This window comes from Dipodomys merriami, unplaced genomic scaffold, assembly GCF_024711535.1.
Source record: "Dipodomys merriami isolate MVZ:Mamm:240054 unplaced genomic scaffold, mDipMer1.0.p SCAF_10, whole genome shotgun sequence".
NCBI classification, from domain to species: domain Eukaryota; kingdom Metazoa; phylum Chordata; class Mammalia; order Rodentia; family Heteromyidae; genus Dipodomys; species Dipodomys merriami.
In genome coordinates, this window is record NW_027202271.1 from 11898619 (window position 1) to 11910803 (window position 12185).

General features: G+C 35.9%; 1 protein-coding gene across 2 annotated transcripts in view; it reads right to left on the reverse strand.

Moving 5' to 3' along the window:
* Rpap3 (RNA polymerase II associated protein 3) overlaps window positions 1-12185 on the reverse strand; it is a 29192-nt gene that overhangs the window by 11942 nt on the left and 5065 nt on the right. For both annotated transcript variants that reach the window (XM_070039610.1, XM_070039620.1), the window contains 6 exons: window positions 10927-11067; window positions 8446-8568; window positions 7629-7756; window positions 3335-3456; window positions 1992-2062; window positions 545-670 (listed from right to left, as the gene is read on the reverse strand). In XM_070039610.1, coding sequence (XP_069895711.1) covers window positions 545-670; window positions 1992-2062; window positions 3335-3456; window positions 7629-7756; window positions 8446-8568; window positions 10927-11067 — 711 coding nt within the window. The remainder of the gene's footprint in view (window positions 1-544; window positions 671-1991; window positions 2063-3334; window positions 3457-7628; window positions 7757-8445; window positions 8569-10926; window positions 11068-12185) is intronic.

A 12185-nucleotide genomic window follows, 5' to 3' on the forward strand; every position in this document is an offset into this window, starting at 1 on the left:
GCTCACTCTTCAGTAACATTAATATGCCTAAATATACAACAAATTATACTGTACGGAAATGTTATATTTATTTATTCATAATCATTCACATAATATATCCCAAGTCCCTCCTTAAGATTTAATAGGAGTCCTTTATGGGTCCATGAAATTAAATCTCACCTCATGATTTATAAAGGAACTTTAACCAAAATTGGTTTCATATGAATTAATAAGTATATCATGAGAATGAATTATATTTCTATTGGTTATAACTATTTTAAATACTGCTATACTACTTTAAATCTACATAGTTTCCCCAAATTTGAATGCTTCTATTACTGTATATAATTATAATTATTTTAAATAATTAATATATATTAAGTCATTAATTACTCAATGTTTGAATCAGTAGACAACACAGGGTTTAATGTATTCAATTTCTAGTTCCCACTCAAAAATTTCATTATAACATCAGAGGAGACAAAAACTCAACTAATATACCAGAAACTAAGAGTAAGGACTCTGCAAACCATGTTTATTTCAAGTCAGAATCCTTTTGGATTACCAGGTCTTTCTCTGAAATGGCCTGCTGCTTATTCTGCTGTTCTTCAATTTGTTTTTTCTCTCCTTCAGTTGATTTGATCAGTGTAGTATCTTCCTTTGGATGTGAGTTTTCTTTGGCTGTTAAAGCCTAGGACATAAAATATTCAGCTAAAATAAAACAAGCAATGCAAGATACATACATATTTTTCTTCAAAATGTATATTACTCAAACATATTAGAATTTCTGCCACATTCAAAGAACTGGAATAGTCTGTCTACTGATTGAAGTAAAATGCTATATATGTAGGTGAATGATGTGCTTCTGGTTTCAATTAAAATAAGAAACATCCAGTACAGGCAGTTGTTCATTAATGTATTTAATAAATACTTGCTGAATTTCTGTACAGGCCAGGCATTATTCTAGAAGCCTTGAATAGTTTAATTAAGATCATATCACAAATCTCTCAATTTAATATTCAGTCATTAACATAGGACAATATAATTACCATGAAGATAATTACCAATAGTTTTTAGGTGTGGTAAGTAATGGGAATTGTTAAAAGCAGATTAGCCAGGTGCCAATGGCTCACGCCTGCACTCCTAGCTATTCAGGAGGCTGAGATCTGAGAAGATCATAGTTCAAATCCAGCCAGGGCACAAAAGCCGGTGAGACTTTTATCTCCAATTAACTACAAAAAAAAAAAAAAAATCAGCTAGGCCAGGAACTGGTGGCTCACACCTAGCTACTCGGGAGGCTGAGAACTGAGAATCACAGTTCTGGAAGTGGCGGTGTGGCTCAAATGGTAGAGTGCTAGCCTTGAGCTGAAGAACTGAGGGACAGCGCCCAGGCCCAGAGTTCAGGCCTCACAACCAACAAAAAAAATTACATTACATTAAATTAAAAAATCGGCTAGTATTGAGCACAAAAGCTCAGGGACAGCACTCAGGCCAGTCCTATGACTAGCACCAAAAAAAGGGAAGATTTTCTCCCAATCATGGTCCCTTTTTTTTTTTCTCAATGTCTTAAAGATGGCAAAACAATTACAGCTTATAAAAAGTGAAAGGAATATACAAATGCTCAACATCATTGGGCAACTAATTTTATATTACAGAATAGTATTATTCCTAGTAAGAAACAGATTACAAAGTAGGAGCAATTTTAACAGTACAGAATTAAAATATACGCAAATAGCACAAAAAAACAAAAAAGTCAAATAAATAATGAAAAAGTCATCCTTTATTTGAGAAACGTGAAGAAGCAATAATTCTAAAGATCTCTGTCAACTCCTAAGTGATGATCATTTAAGTATTACTGCATTCCACTAGCTTTCAAATCATTTGGTAAAACTGTCTTGTACAAAGAAAATTAAAAAGATTCTACATCAAGAAACCTATAATTCAGAATCTATACAAAAGCTTTAATTTCATCAAATTTAGTCATATATGTACTTAAAGTAGCTGTAGTTTACCTGATTGATTTTCCTGAGTTCATTTGTAGCTTCAAAGTTATTTGGCTCCAACTCTAACACTTTTTCATAATCTAAGTATAAGAAAAGATAAAGAATTTTTTTAAAGGCTAGCATTTTTAAAACCTGCAAAAAAGTAATAATATGCAACATATAATCAACTATTCTAAAATGAAATGAAGGAATACCTAAGAAATATTAACATTAGAAACTGTACGTTATTCATTCTCACCCGGGACAGTCAAAATCCTACCAAAATTCTGTAATAAATGTCTTCCATCAACTCTAAGGGTATGTGCTATTATAGATGTTTATACCATTAAACCAAATCTATTTGAAGTTAGCTTTCTCCATATTTTGTCATTTGTACTACATAAATCCACAGCTCTTTTTCCTGCTTTTCAGTGGTCAATTGGAGATAAGTTTCATAGACTTTCTTGTCCAGTCTGACTTTGAACCATGTGCTCAGATCTTAGCTTCTTGAATAGCTCAGAGTACAGGCATGGGCCATTGGCCATAAATCCATTGTTATGTAGTAACAGAAGGCTTGTAATTTACAATAAATGAAAACATGCTAAGAACAGTACATAATTAGGCATGGTGGCATATGCTTGTATGTAATCCCAACTACTGGGAGGTAACAGTAGAATAACTATTACCTGAGACCAGCCATTGGTAAAAACCATGAGACCCTGTATGAAAAATAATTAAAGCAAAAGCAAAACAAAAAGGCTAACATGGCTCAAGTGTCAGAGCAACCACCAATGCAAGTGTAAGGCAGGAGTCCATACCTCAATATGATCAAGTGAAAAGCTTCACATGTACATCTACCTTATTTTTTTAAATTTTTTCTGAACTTCAAAAGGTTTTACAATGGGGTTACCATCTAACATGTCCACCAAAATGTCCAGTGCTTCCTGATCAGTCACCTCGCCCATCATTCTCTCCCATCCAGTCTGCTCCTTCCCGAGTCTCATTTCACATTTCCCACTTTATCACCTATGTACATGGAGTATTCTTGCCCCACCTTTTGCTTCACAACACCCAAAAAGGTGGCTGATGAAGCCATCTCTATATTACAGATGAGAGACTTAAAACTAGAGAATATGCCATCACAAGGTGTGATGGTATAGAATGGAATGAAAAGTCAAATCAAAGTCTGACTCACAGCAAATAATGCATTCTTCCCTAAAATAACATCTAAAGCTGCAAAAAAATGAGCCTTGTTCAAATACTTTATAGGAAGCTCTCTGAAAATAGTTTGTTGTATTTATTTAGTATTCTTTGTATACTATTAAACTACTAAAGAAATTTTTAGATACCAATGACCTGAAAAGTATTAATACCTTTTTTGGCATCTTCTAATTTTTGCAAAGCAAATCGAGCAGCACCTCGTCTGGCATAAGCTTTCGTATAACTTCTATTTAAAGCGATGGCCAAATTACAATCCGATTCTGCAACAGCAAATCTGCAATTAAAATGAATAAAAATCAATCAAAACTATAAAATGTGTTTCTAAAATTTCTAAAAGTGGCATTTGATTCCAAATGAACAGCATGTTTATGACTTCCCTTTGTTTAAATGAGCCTACTAAACTCAGTCTCTCACTGGCTGCCAGTGGTTCAGACCTGTAATCCTAGCTAGTCAGGAGGCTGAGATCTGAGGATCACAGTTTGAAGCCAGCCTGGACAGGAAAGTTGCGAGACTCTTATCTCCAATTAACTACCAAAAAAGCCAGAAGTGGAGCTATGGTTCAAGTGGTAGAGTGTTAACCTAAAGCAAAAAGCTCAGAGACAGGGCCAATGCCCTGAGTTCAAGCCTCAGGACTAGCACAAAAAACAATAATAATAAAATAAAATAAAAGCAGTCTTCCGGGAACATTCCCTTTAATGCAACAAGAAGGCCCAGAACCATTGCCTTCTCTGAGAGTCATACTAGAGGTCCTCCTTAGTGCACTGCCAAAAGACAGAAATATAAGGTTAAAAAAAAGTAGAAGCAAAATTGACATTATTTTCAGATCATATGATGAGATCATTATAGAAAACTCAAAACAATATACCAACAGTGCTAAAAAATAATGAATGTTTATCAAGGTGATTTCTTTCTTACAAACCAGCAAAATCAGCATTGATGATATGACAGTCACATAAGACAGCAACTCAGAAAATTGTAAGACTATCTACAAAGAACTTAAAGGACTTAAGTGAAGATAATTTCACATTCATTATCTCCAAACTTATCTATAAATCTAATGTGATTCTAATCAAAATCCCAATAGGATATTTCAAGAAATTTGAAGAGAAAGCGCTACAATGTATAATACTGAGCAAAAGTCCAAAAATACATTGGCCAGTCCTAAAGAATGAGGTAGAACGTGCCCTATAGGATTATCTAGGCTTGCAACTCTAATACCACAGTAAGCAGGAATCGTATGGACTGGATGGGAAGTGTAAGGAACAGAAATGATCCATGTACACTCAACATACAACAACTGCAATGTGACAGGGTCCTGGGGAACACAAGACTATCCCATCACCAGGGATGTAAAAGTCTGAATATGCATGTTGAACAACACGAAACTGGAACCCTACCTCCACTTATATAAAAAGGTTCCAATGTGAAAAGTGAAACTTGACTTTTTTTTTTTTTTTTTTGTCATTCATGGCGCCTGAATTCAGAGCCTGAGCTCTATCCCTGAGCTTTTTCACTCAGGGTTAATGCTCTACCACTTTGAGCCACAGCACCACTTCCAGTTTTCTGGTGGTTAATTGGAGATAACAGTCTCACGGACTTTCCTGCCTGGGCTGGCTTTGAACCATGATCCTCAGATCTCAGTCTCCTGAGTAGCTAGGATTATAGGCCTGAGCCATCGGCACCCGGCAAGAATGATTTTTTTTAAACAAACCAGGTTTAACTTTTAAGGGCTCATCTTCTAAAACTAACTAAATAAATAAACACACACACACACACACACACACACACACACACACACACACGCACACATTTTTGGGGGAGAGAGTCGGTCATGGGCCTGAACTCTGGACCTGGGCACTGTCCCTCAGCTCTTCAGCTCAAAGCTAGCGTTCTACCACTTGAGCCACAGCACCACTTCCGGCTTTTTCTGCTTATGTGGTGCTGAGATATTGAGAATTTTTGTTCAGGAACATTTATTCTGGTTTTTTTTTTTTTTTTTTTTTTTTTTGTTCCGGTCGTGGGCCTGAACTCTGGGCCTGGGCACTGTCCCTGAGGAACTCTTCAGCTCAAGGCTAGTGCTCTACCACTTGAGCCACAGCGCCACTTCTGGCTTTTTTTTCTGCTTATGTGGTGCTGAAGAATTGAACCCAGGGCCTCATGCATGCAAGGCAAGCACTCTACCACTGAGCCACCTTCCCAGCCCCATTTATTCTGTTTTATGGAAAGAAGTGTTACCTGATTCTAGAATTGAAAACAGAGCCAATACAAAAAAAAAAAAAAACAAAAAACTGCAAAACAAAAAACAACCAAGTCTCTGTTCTTTATAGAACTTCAAGATAAAAGAAAAGAGAAGATACAAATTGGCAGTAGGTAGTTTTCAGAGCTGTGTCAAAGTATCACTATTCAGAATAAAAGACTTTGTGTTTTATTGTTCTGAAGGCAGAAAGGGTTTGCTTTTTTGGTTTTTGGTTTTTGAAACAAAGTCTCATTATCAAGGCTGCCCTTGAACTCTTAATCCTCCTGCCTCAGCCTCCCAAGTGCTGTCCAGATCAGAATAAAAATCAAGGGAAAACCAGTCTAACAGAAAAGTAGACAAAATGCAAATTAGGCTTTTCACAGGAAAAAAAAGCGTTGAATAAACATATAAAAGGATGCTTAATCTCATCGAGTTGAAAAAAATATGAAGACACAATGAACTACCATTTTACATCCATTAGATCAAAAACAATTACAAAGCCAAATTAAACCTGTGTTAAGGTTACTAAAATAGGCCTTCTTAAACTATACAAAGTATACAACTACTTTTGTAACAATAAGTCATCTTTCTATAAAGCTGAACATGCTTTACCATCCAACAGTAAGAAAATGTGTGTGAAATGTTCATAGCATCAATGTTTACAATAAAAACCAAGGTGGGCACCAGCGGTTCATATCTACAATCCTAGCTACTCAGAAGGCTGATATCTGAGGACTATGATCAAAGCCTTTTGTAGTTTCTCTTTCTGTTCATCATGGAATCTCCAAGCCCATGCTTTTGCATGTGCTAATCAAACCTTCTTTGAGCCACCCTCCAACCTACTATGACACACTTAAAACACTCAAAATTATTGAGGGATACACACAAATTAAATCTTTTTTATCAAGAGAAAAGAAAAACGCAAATTCAAGATAGTAGTTAACAGAGTCAAATAGCAGTAATAACAAAATAATAGTAATACTCTAACTCTGAAGTTGGGAAGTGAATTTATTTCAAATTAATCTCTATAACTTACATATAAGGCACATATAACACAGATATCAAGGATTATATATGTAAATAATTCCCTAATTTTCAGTATATCATTTTGTTTCAGAGACCTCAAATGTTATTTAAATAAGACAAAATTCAGCAAGACAATTCATGGCTCCAAATCATTAAAACAATTATCTTCTTTCTTAATGTTTACTTTTAAAACATATGATAGGCCAGGTACTTGCATATGTTAAACATGTTAAAGAGTCAATATTGCCAGACGCTAGTGGCTCATGCCTGTAATCCTAGTTACTCAGGAGACTGAGCTCTGAGGATAATGGTTTGAAGCCAGCTCAGGAAGGAAAGTCTCAGAGGCTCTTATGGCCAATTAGCTACCAGAAAACCAGAAGTGGCACTGTGGATCAAAGTGGTAAAGGAAAGAGCTTAGTGGGACAGCACCCAGGTCATGAGTTTTAGTCCCACAACCAGGAAAAAAAGCAAAAATCAAAAAAAAGTCAATATGACTTCAAAATAGATACTGGACCTTATCTTAAATTCATCAGAATGAAAGAAGACAAGTGGTTTTTCAAGAAACATAGGGAAATTTGTTTCTAAAACCATACCAAATAATATTTTTTCTTCTATGGATTGACTAAAGACCTTCACTACCTGATTTTAAAGAAGACAGGCTAGGGCAACATGGTTTAAGCAAGAAGATATATTCAATAAGTTAAATAAAATTACTAAATAAAAGGGAGTAAGATATAGAATTTATAGAGCTGGGTACTAGTGGCTCACATCTATAATCTAGCTAGTCAGGAGGCTGAGATCTAAGGGTCACGTGATAAAGCCAGTCCAGGCACACTCTCTCCATTTAAACACACACACACACACACACACACACACACACACACACACACACACACACACACACACACACACACACACACACACACACACACACACACACACACACACACACACACACACAGCCAAAAGTGAAGCTGTGGCTAGCCTTGTGTGCTACCCTTGAGCACAAAAAGCTCAGGGACAGTTCTTAGGTCCTAAATTCAAGCTCCAGAGCCAGCTCCAATTTTTTTTTTAAAGAATACAATACATTTTACGTCTCTTCCACACTTTTTACAAAAGAATTTTTGAAAACTGGTGTCCACATACACACAAGGCCATTCTCACACATTATAGAAAGTCCTTACTTTTTCAGCCTGAAGTATGCCGATGCTCTGTTTGTTGGCAGCATAGGATTATACGGGTCAGCATCCATGCCTTTGGTGTAACATTCAATTGCTTCATCATATTTCCCTTGTTTGAAGTACTTATTTCCCTGAAAGAAAACAGATGAAGTAAAGTGGTCTTTTTTGTTTTGTTTTGTTTTTGTTGTTGTTGTTTTTAAGTGCTACATAGTTACCATATAGGTACAACCCAAAAGCCCTGGCAGAAAAATAAATAAAATACCTAGTATTAGACTTTTATTGGCATACCAACTCATAGAAATGTAACAAAAGAAAGGCAACTAGATGAATTCAATCTGGAGAGTTCCACCTTTTTGCAAAGCAAAGTAACTTTTCTATAGAAATGAGCTTATCATCCAGAGAAATGCTGGGTACTCTAAAAGTAATCAAAGATGGTCTATGATAAATACATTTGCTGAGAATCACCCAGTAATTCAAGTTGCTTCAATCTACTACTAAAGCAACAGAAAAACTCCAGGGATAGCCCAGACACTTGACATGACTAACAACTCATGCCACCAGTGAGAACCCTCTTACTGTTAATCTCATTTTATACCTGAGAAAACTGAAGCACAGGTAGCTAAAGAACTTTTCAGAGTTGAATGAGGTAGTTAATCTGGATCTAGAGTCCAGATTCCTAGTCACTGTGCTCTAACAAGAAAACAGCCAGTAACAGTTTCAAGTTTGAGTATCCTCTATTATGTAAGAAAAGTTTTAAAATTCACGCAATTTTCTATGTATTCTGCTTACCTTAAAGAAACTAAGTTAACCTAAAGATTACCTTTTCTTTCAGAGCAAGGGCCTTCTGTGAATCGACACGAATCCCATCTTCTTCTGATTCTGATTCCTGAGACATGGAATCATGAGTACTGTCTTCTTTATCCAGCTCATCAAGAATACTGTCCTAAAATATAAGCAAAAGAAATCTGCTCATAGCTGCATAACCAGTAAGAAAAAAATACTAGACTCAATAGAATTTATAGTGTTCAAGTCTGAGGACCAAAGGTCTGTAAAAGCAATCCAAATAACCTCTTAATGTTAAGATTAATACACAGAGAAAAAAAGTGTTGTTATTTAGAAAACCAAGATGTAAAGCTCTTAAAAACTGACATTGAACTCATAAAGTCAACAGATTTTAAAGATCACCACTAAGTCACAAACTAACAGTAATAAAAGTATTACCGTTTGACATGAAACATAACACTCTGCTAGCAGAGAAAGGGTTTTTGGAAGAAAACATACAAAAAATATTTTTCTTCTTTATTTTAAAGTAGAAACAACTCTAGAGCACAATTAACTTCTGATTCCAACAACCCATGACGTAAGCAAGGATATTTTTATTCACTTGAAACTGGAACACTAGTTAGTTAACTTACTCAAAGTCATTCAGCAAGTAACTATAACTCAGCTGAGTCTCCCAAAGAAAAAGTTAATACATATTTACTTCATGATAACAGTTTCACAGACCCTATCAGGATTATTCAAAAGTATATTTTATCATCTATGATCAATGACTTCTAGTAAAATACTTATAATTTTTAACTTTCAATTGATAGAAGCACATAATTATTGGGTAAAATGATATCTCAAAATATATAACAATATGTAATGATCAAATCATGGCAACTGGCATGTTACCCTAGACATTAAAATTCACTAAAGCTAATATAGACACAAACGTTAATCATTATATAAATAAAATCCTATTTGCACCTAGTATTACCTAATAAAAAAAACACATCTTTAATAAATTAAAAAACAAGCTAGGTGCTGGTGCCTTATGCTTATAATCCTAGCTACTCAAGAGGTTGAGATCTGAGGATCATGGTTCAAACTCAGCCCAGGCAGAAAAGTCTCATGGAGACTTTATCTCCAATTAAGTACCAGAAACCTGGAAGTGGAGCTGTGGCTCAAAGTAGAAGAGCACTAGCCTTGAATGAGAGAGCTCAGGGACAGTGCCCAGGCCTTGAGTTCAAGCCCCATGACCAACCAGAAAAAATAAAAAAGAAAAGAAAAAGAGAGAGAAAAGAAAAGAAAGCTAGAATAAGATGGGACAATTGGTTCCCTTTCACATGTTGATGAGACAAGTTTTTCCTTTATCAACAATTTATTCTTTTCTCTGGAAGAATGGTTCAAGTGGTAGAGTGCCAGCCTTGAGTAAAAAGTCAAGCAAGAAAGCCCAAGGCTCTGAGTTCAAGCCCTAGTTCCAGTACAAAAAATAAATTTCCTAGATAAACAACAAAATAGTACATTGTTAGATGAAAACAGGATCTTGTTTATATAATGATTAAACTCTAGGTCTAAATGAGCTTTATGGCTTAGTGACTTAAGATATCATAGTATTATTTGGAGTGGTAGATGAGCCACTTACTGGAAAGATTACAGGAGGAAAAAAAACCTTGTATAGTTAAATATAAAGCCTGTGGGGCTGGGAAGGTGGCTCAGTGGTAGAGTGCTTGCCTCCCATACAGGAGACCCTGGGTTCGATTCCTCAGCACCACGAAAGCAAAAAAAGCCAGAAGTGGCGCTGTGGCTCAAGTTGTAGAGAGCTAGCCTCGAGCTGAAGAGCTGAGGGACAGCGCCCAGGCCGAGTTCAGGCCCCATGACAGACAAAAAAAAAAAAAAAAAGAGCCTTGTAATTAAATGTTTATTACACATTTACACATTTACACACACACACACACACACACACACACACACACACACACACACACACACACACACACACACAGAGTCTGTAAGAGAAGATACAGAGCCAGGAGTGGGAGCACACATCTATAATTCCAGGGCTCATGAGGTAGAGATAGGAGGACTATGTGCTCAAACCCAGCTCGTGCTATGTCTTAAAAACAAAACAAAACAGGGCTGGGAAGGTGGCTCAGTGGTAGAGTGCTTGCCTTGCATGCATGAGGCCCTGGGTTCAATTCCTCAGCACCACATAAGCAAAAAGAAAAAAAGCCAGAAGTGGCGCTGTGGCTCAAATGGTAGAGCGCTAGCCTTGAGCTGAAGAGCTGAGGGACAGTGCCCAGGCCCAGAGTTCAGGCCCCACGACCGGACCCAAAAAAAAAAAAACAAAAAAAACAACAAAACAAAACAAAACACAAACACAAAGCTCTGAGTTGAAACTCAAGGCAAAGAAAAGGAAAAAAGAGAGACAAGACACAGGATTAAGAACCCTAGTATTTTTCTTTAATCCATGACTATTAGCTAAATCCAAGAATTTCATTCCAGTATTAAGAAGCACATGACACTATTAGCTTACCACATCAAGTTTTGCCCATGCCTCATAGTCGTAAGATTTTATCCTGTTTTTTGTGTTTTCTTGTTTGGTTTTCTTGGAAGACTCTTTAGCTTTACTTTTCTTCTTTTTCCTAAAATTCCCATTTCGAATAGGAGGTAAATTCTAGGCAGAGAGAAAAAAAAGATTGAATACTGTGTTGTTGTTGTTTTTAAATAATTAACAATGTTAAGAACTGTTTCCAATTGAATTTGAAAGTGACTCAAAGAATCAATTTATCAGCTTCACCAGCAATGGGTGCTGGTGTCTCATGCCTGTGATCCTAGTTACTAAGAAGGCTGAGATTTGAAGATCTTGGCTCAAAGCCAGCTCAGGCAGAAAAGTCTGTGGAACTCTTATCTCTTATTAGTCAGCAAAAAGCAAAAGTGGAGCTGTGGCTCAAGTGGTTGAGTGCCAGCCTTGAGTTAAAAGGCTAAGGGACAGCCCCCCAGCCCTCAAGTTCAGACCCAAGACCAACACCAAAAAAAAAAAAAAAAAAAAGTAATTATGCTTGATAAGTTTCATTCTTTTATTTAGGTTGGATACTATCCATGCACAAAAAAAAAATATCACCTGGAAATCTGAATTATCCTTTTAATTTACAATCCTAAATTCAAACTTCAAAAGCAACTTAAATCTTTAGTTAGAACAATGAACAAGCAGTATTTCAAAGGCAAACTGAAGTGTTCCCACATCACTACATATAATACTAAAAAAAAGTTAATGAAAGTGAACTATGCAATTCATGAGTGGAGATGGGAGGGAGGGAGGGAATGGGAGAGAATGGGGGAACAGATGATACTATACCTGATGTATGTAAAGCTAACTCCACTATATATCACCTCTAAAACAACAAACTTAAAAGAACAAAAAAACCCAAAAAATTTAGCCATATTTAAATATACTGACTTATGAAAAACATTTATGCCAATACTGTTATGTTATATATCCTTAAATACATAACACATATATGTATACACACATCCTTTGATATTTTATAATGCTAAGACTTAAAATGTTTTACTATTCTGAATGGAGTTACTACAAATTCTGCATATTTAAAAGATGTACAATTTCTAAAACTGTTAACAGTGAAGTAAATCATTTCAATTTTAGTATTTTCACAAAACATTTTAAAAAGCTATGCTCTGGGCACAGCTATAATCCTAGCTACTCATGAGGGTGAAATCTGAGGATCAATGCCAGCAAAGCACCAAAAAAAAAAAAAAAAAGTTGAAAGTGGA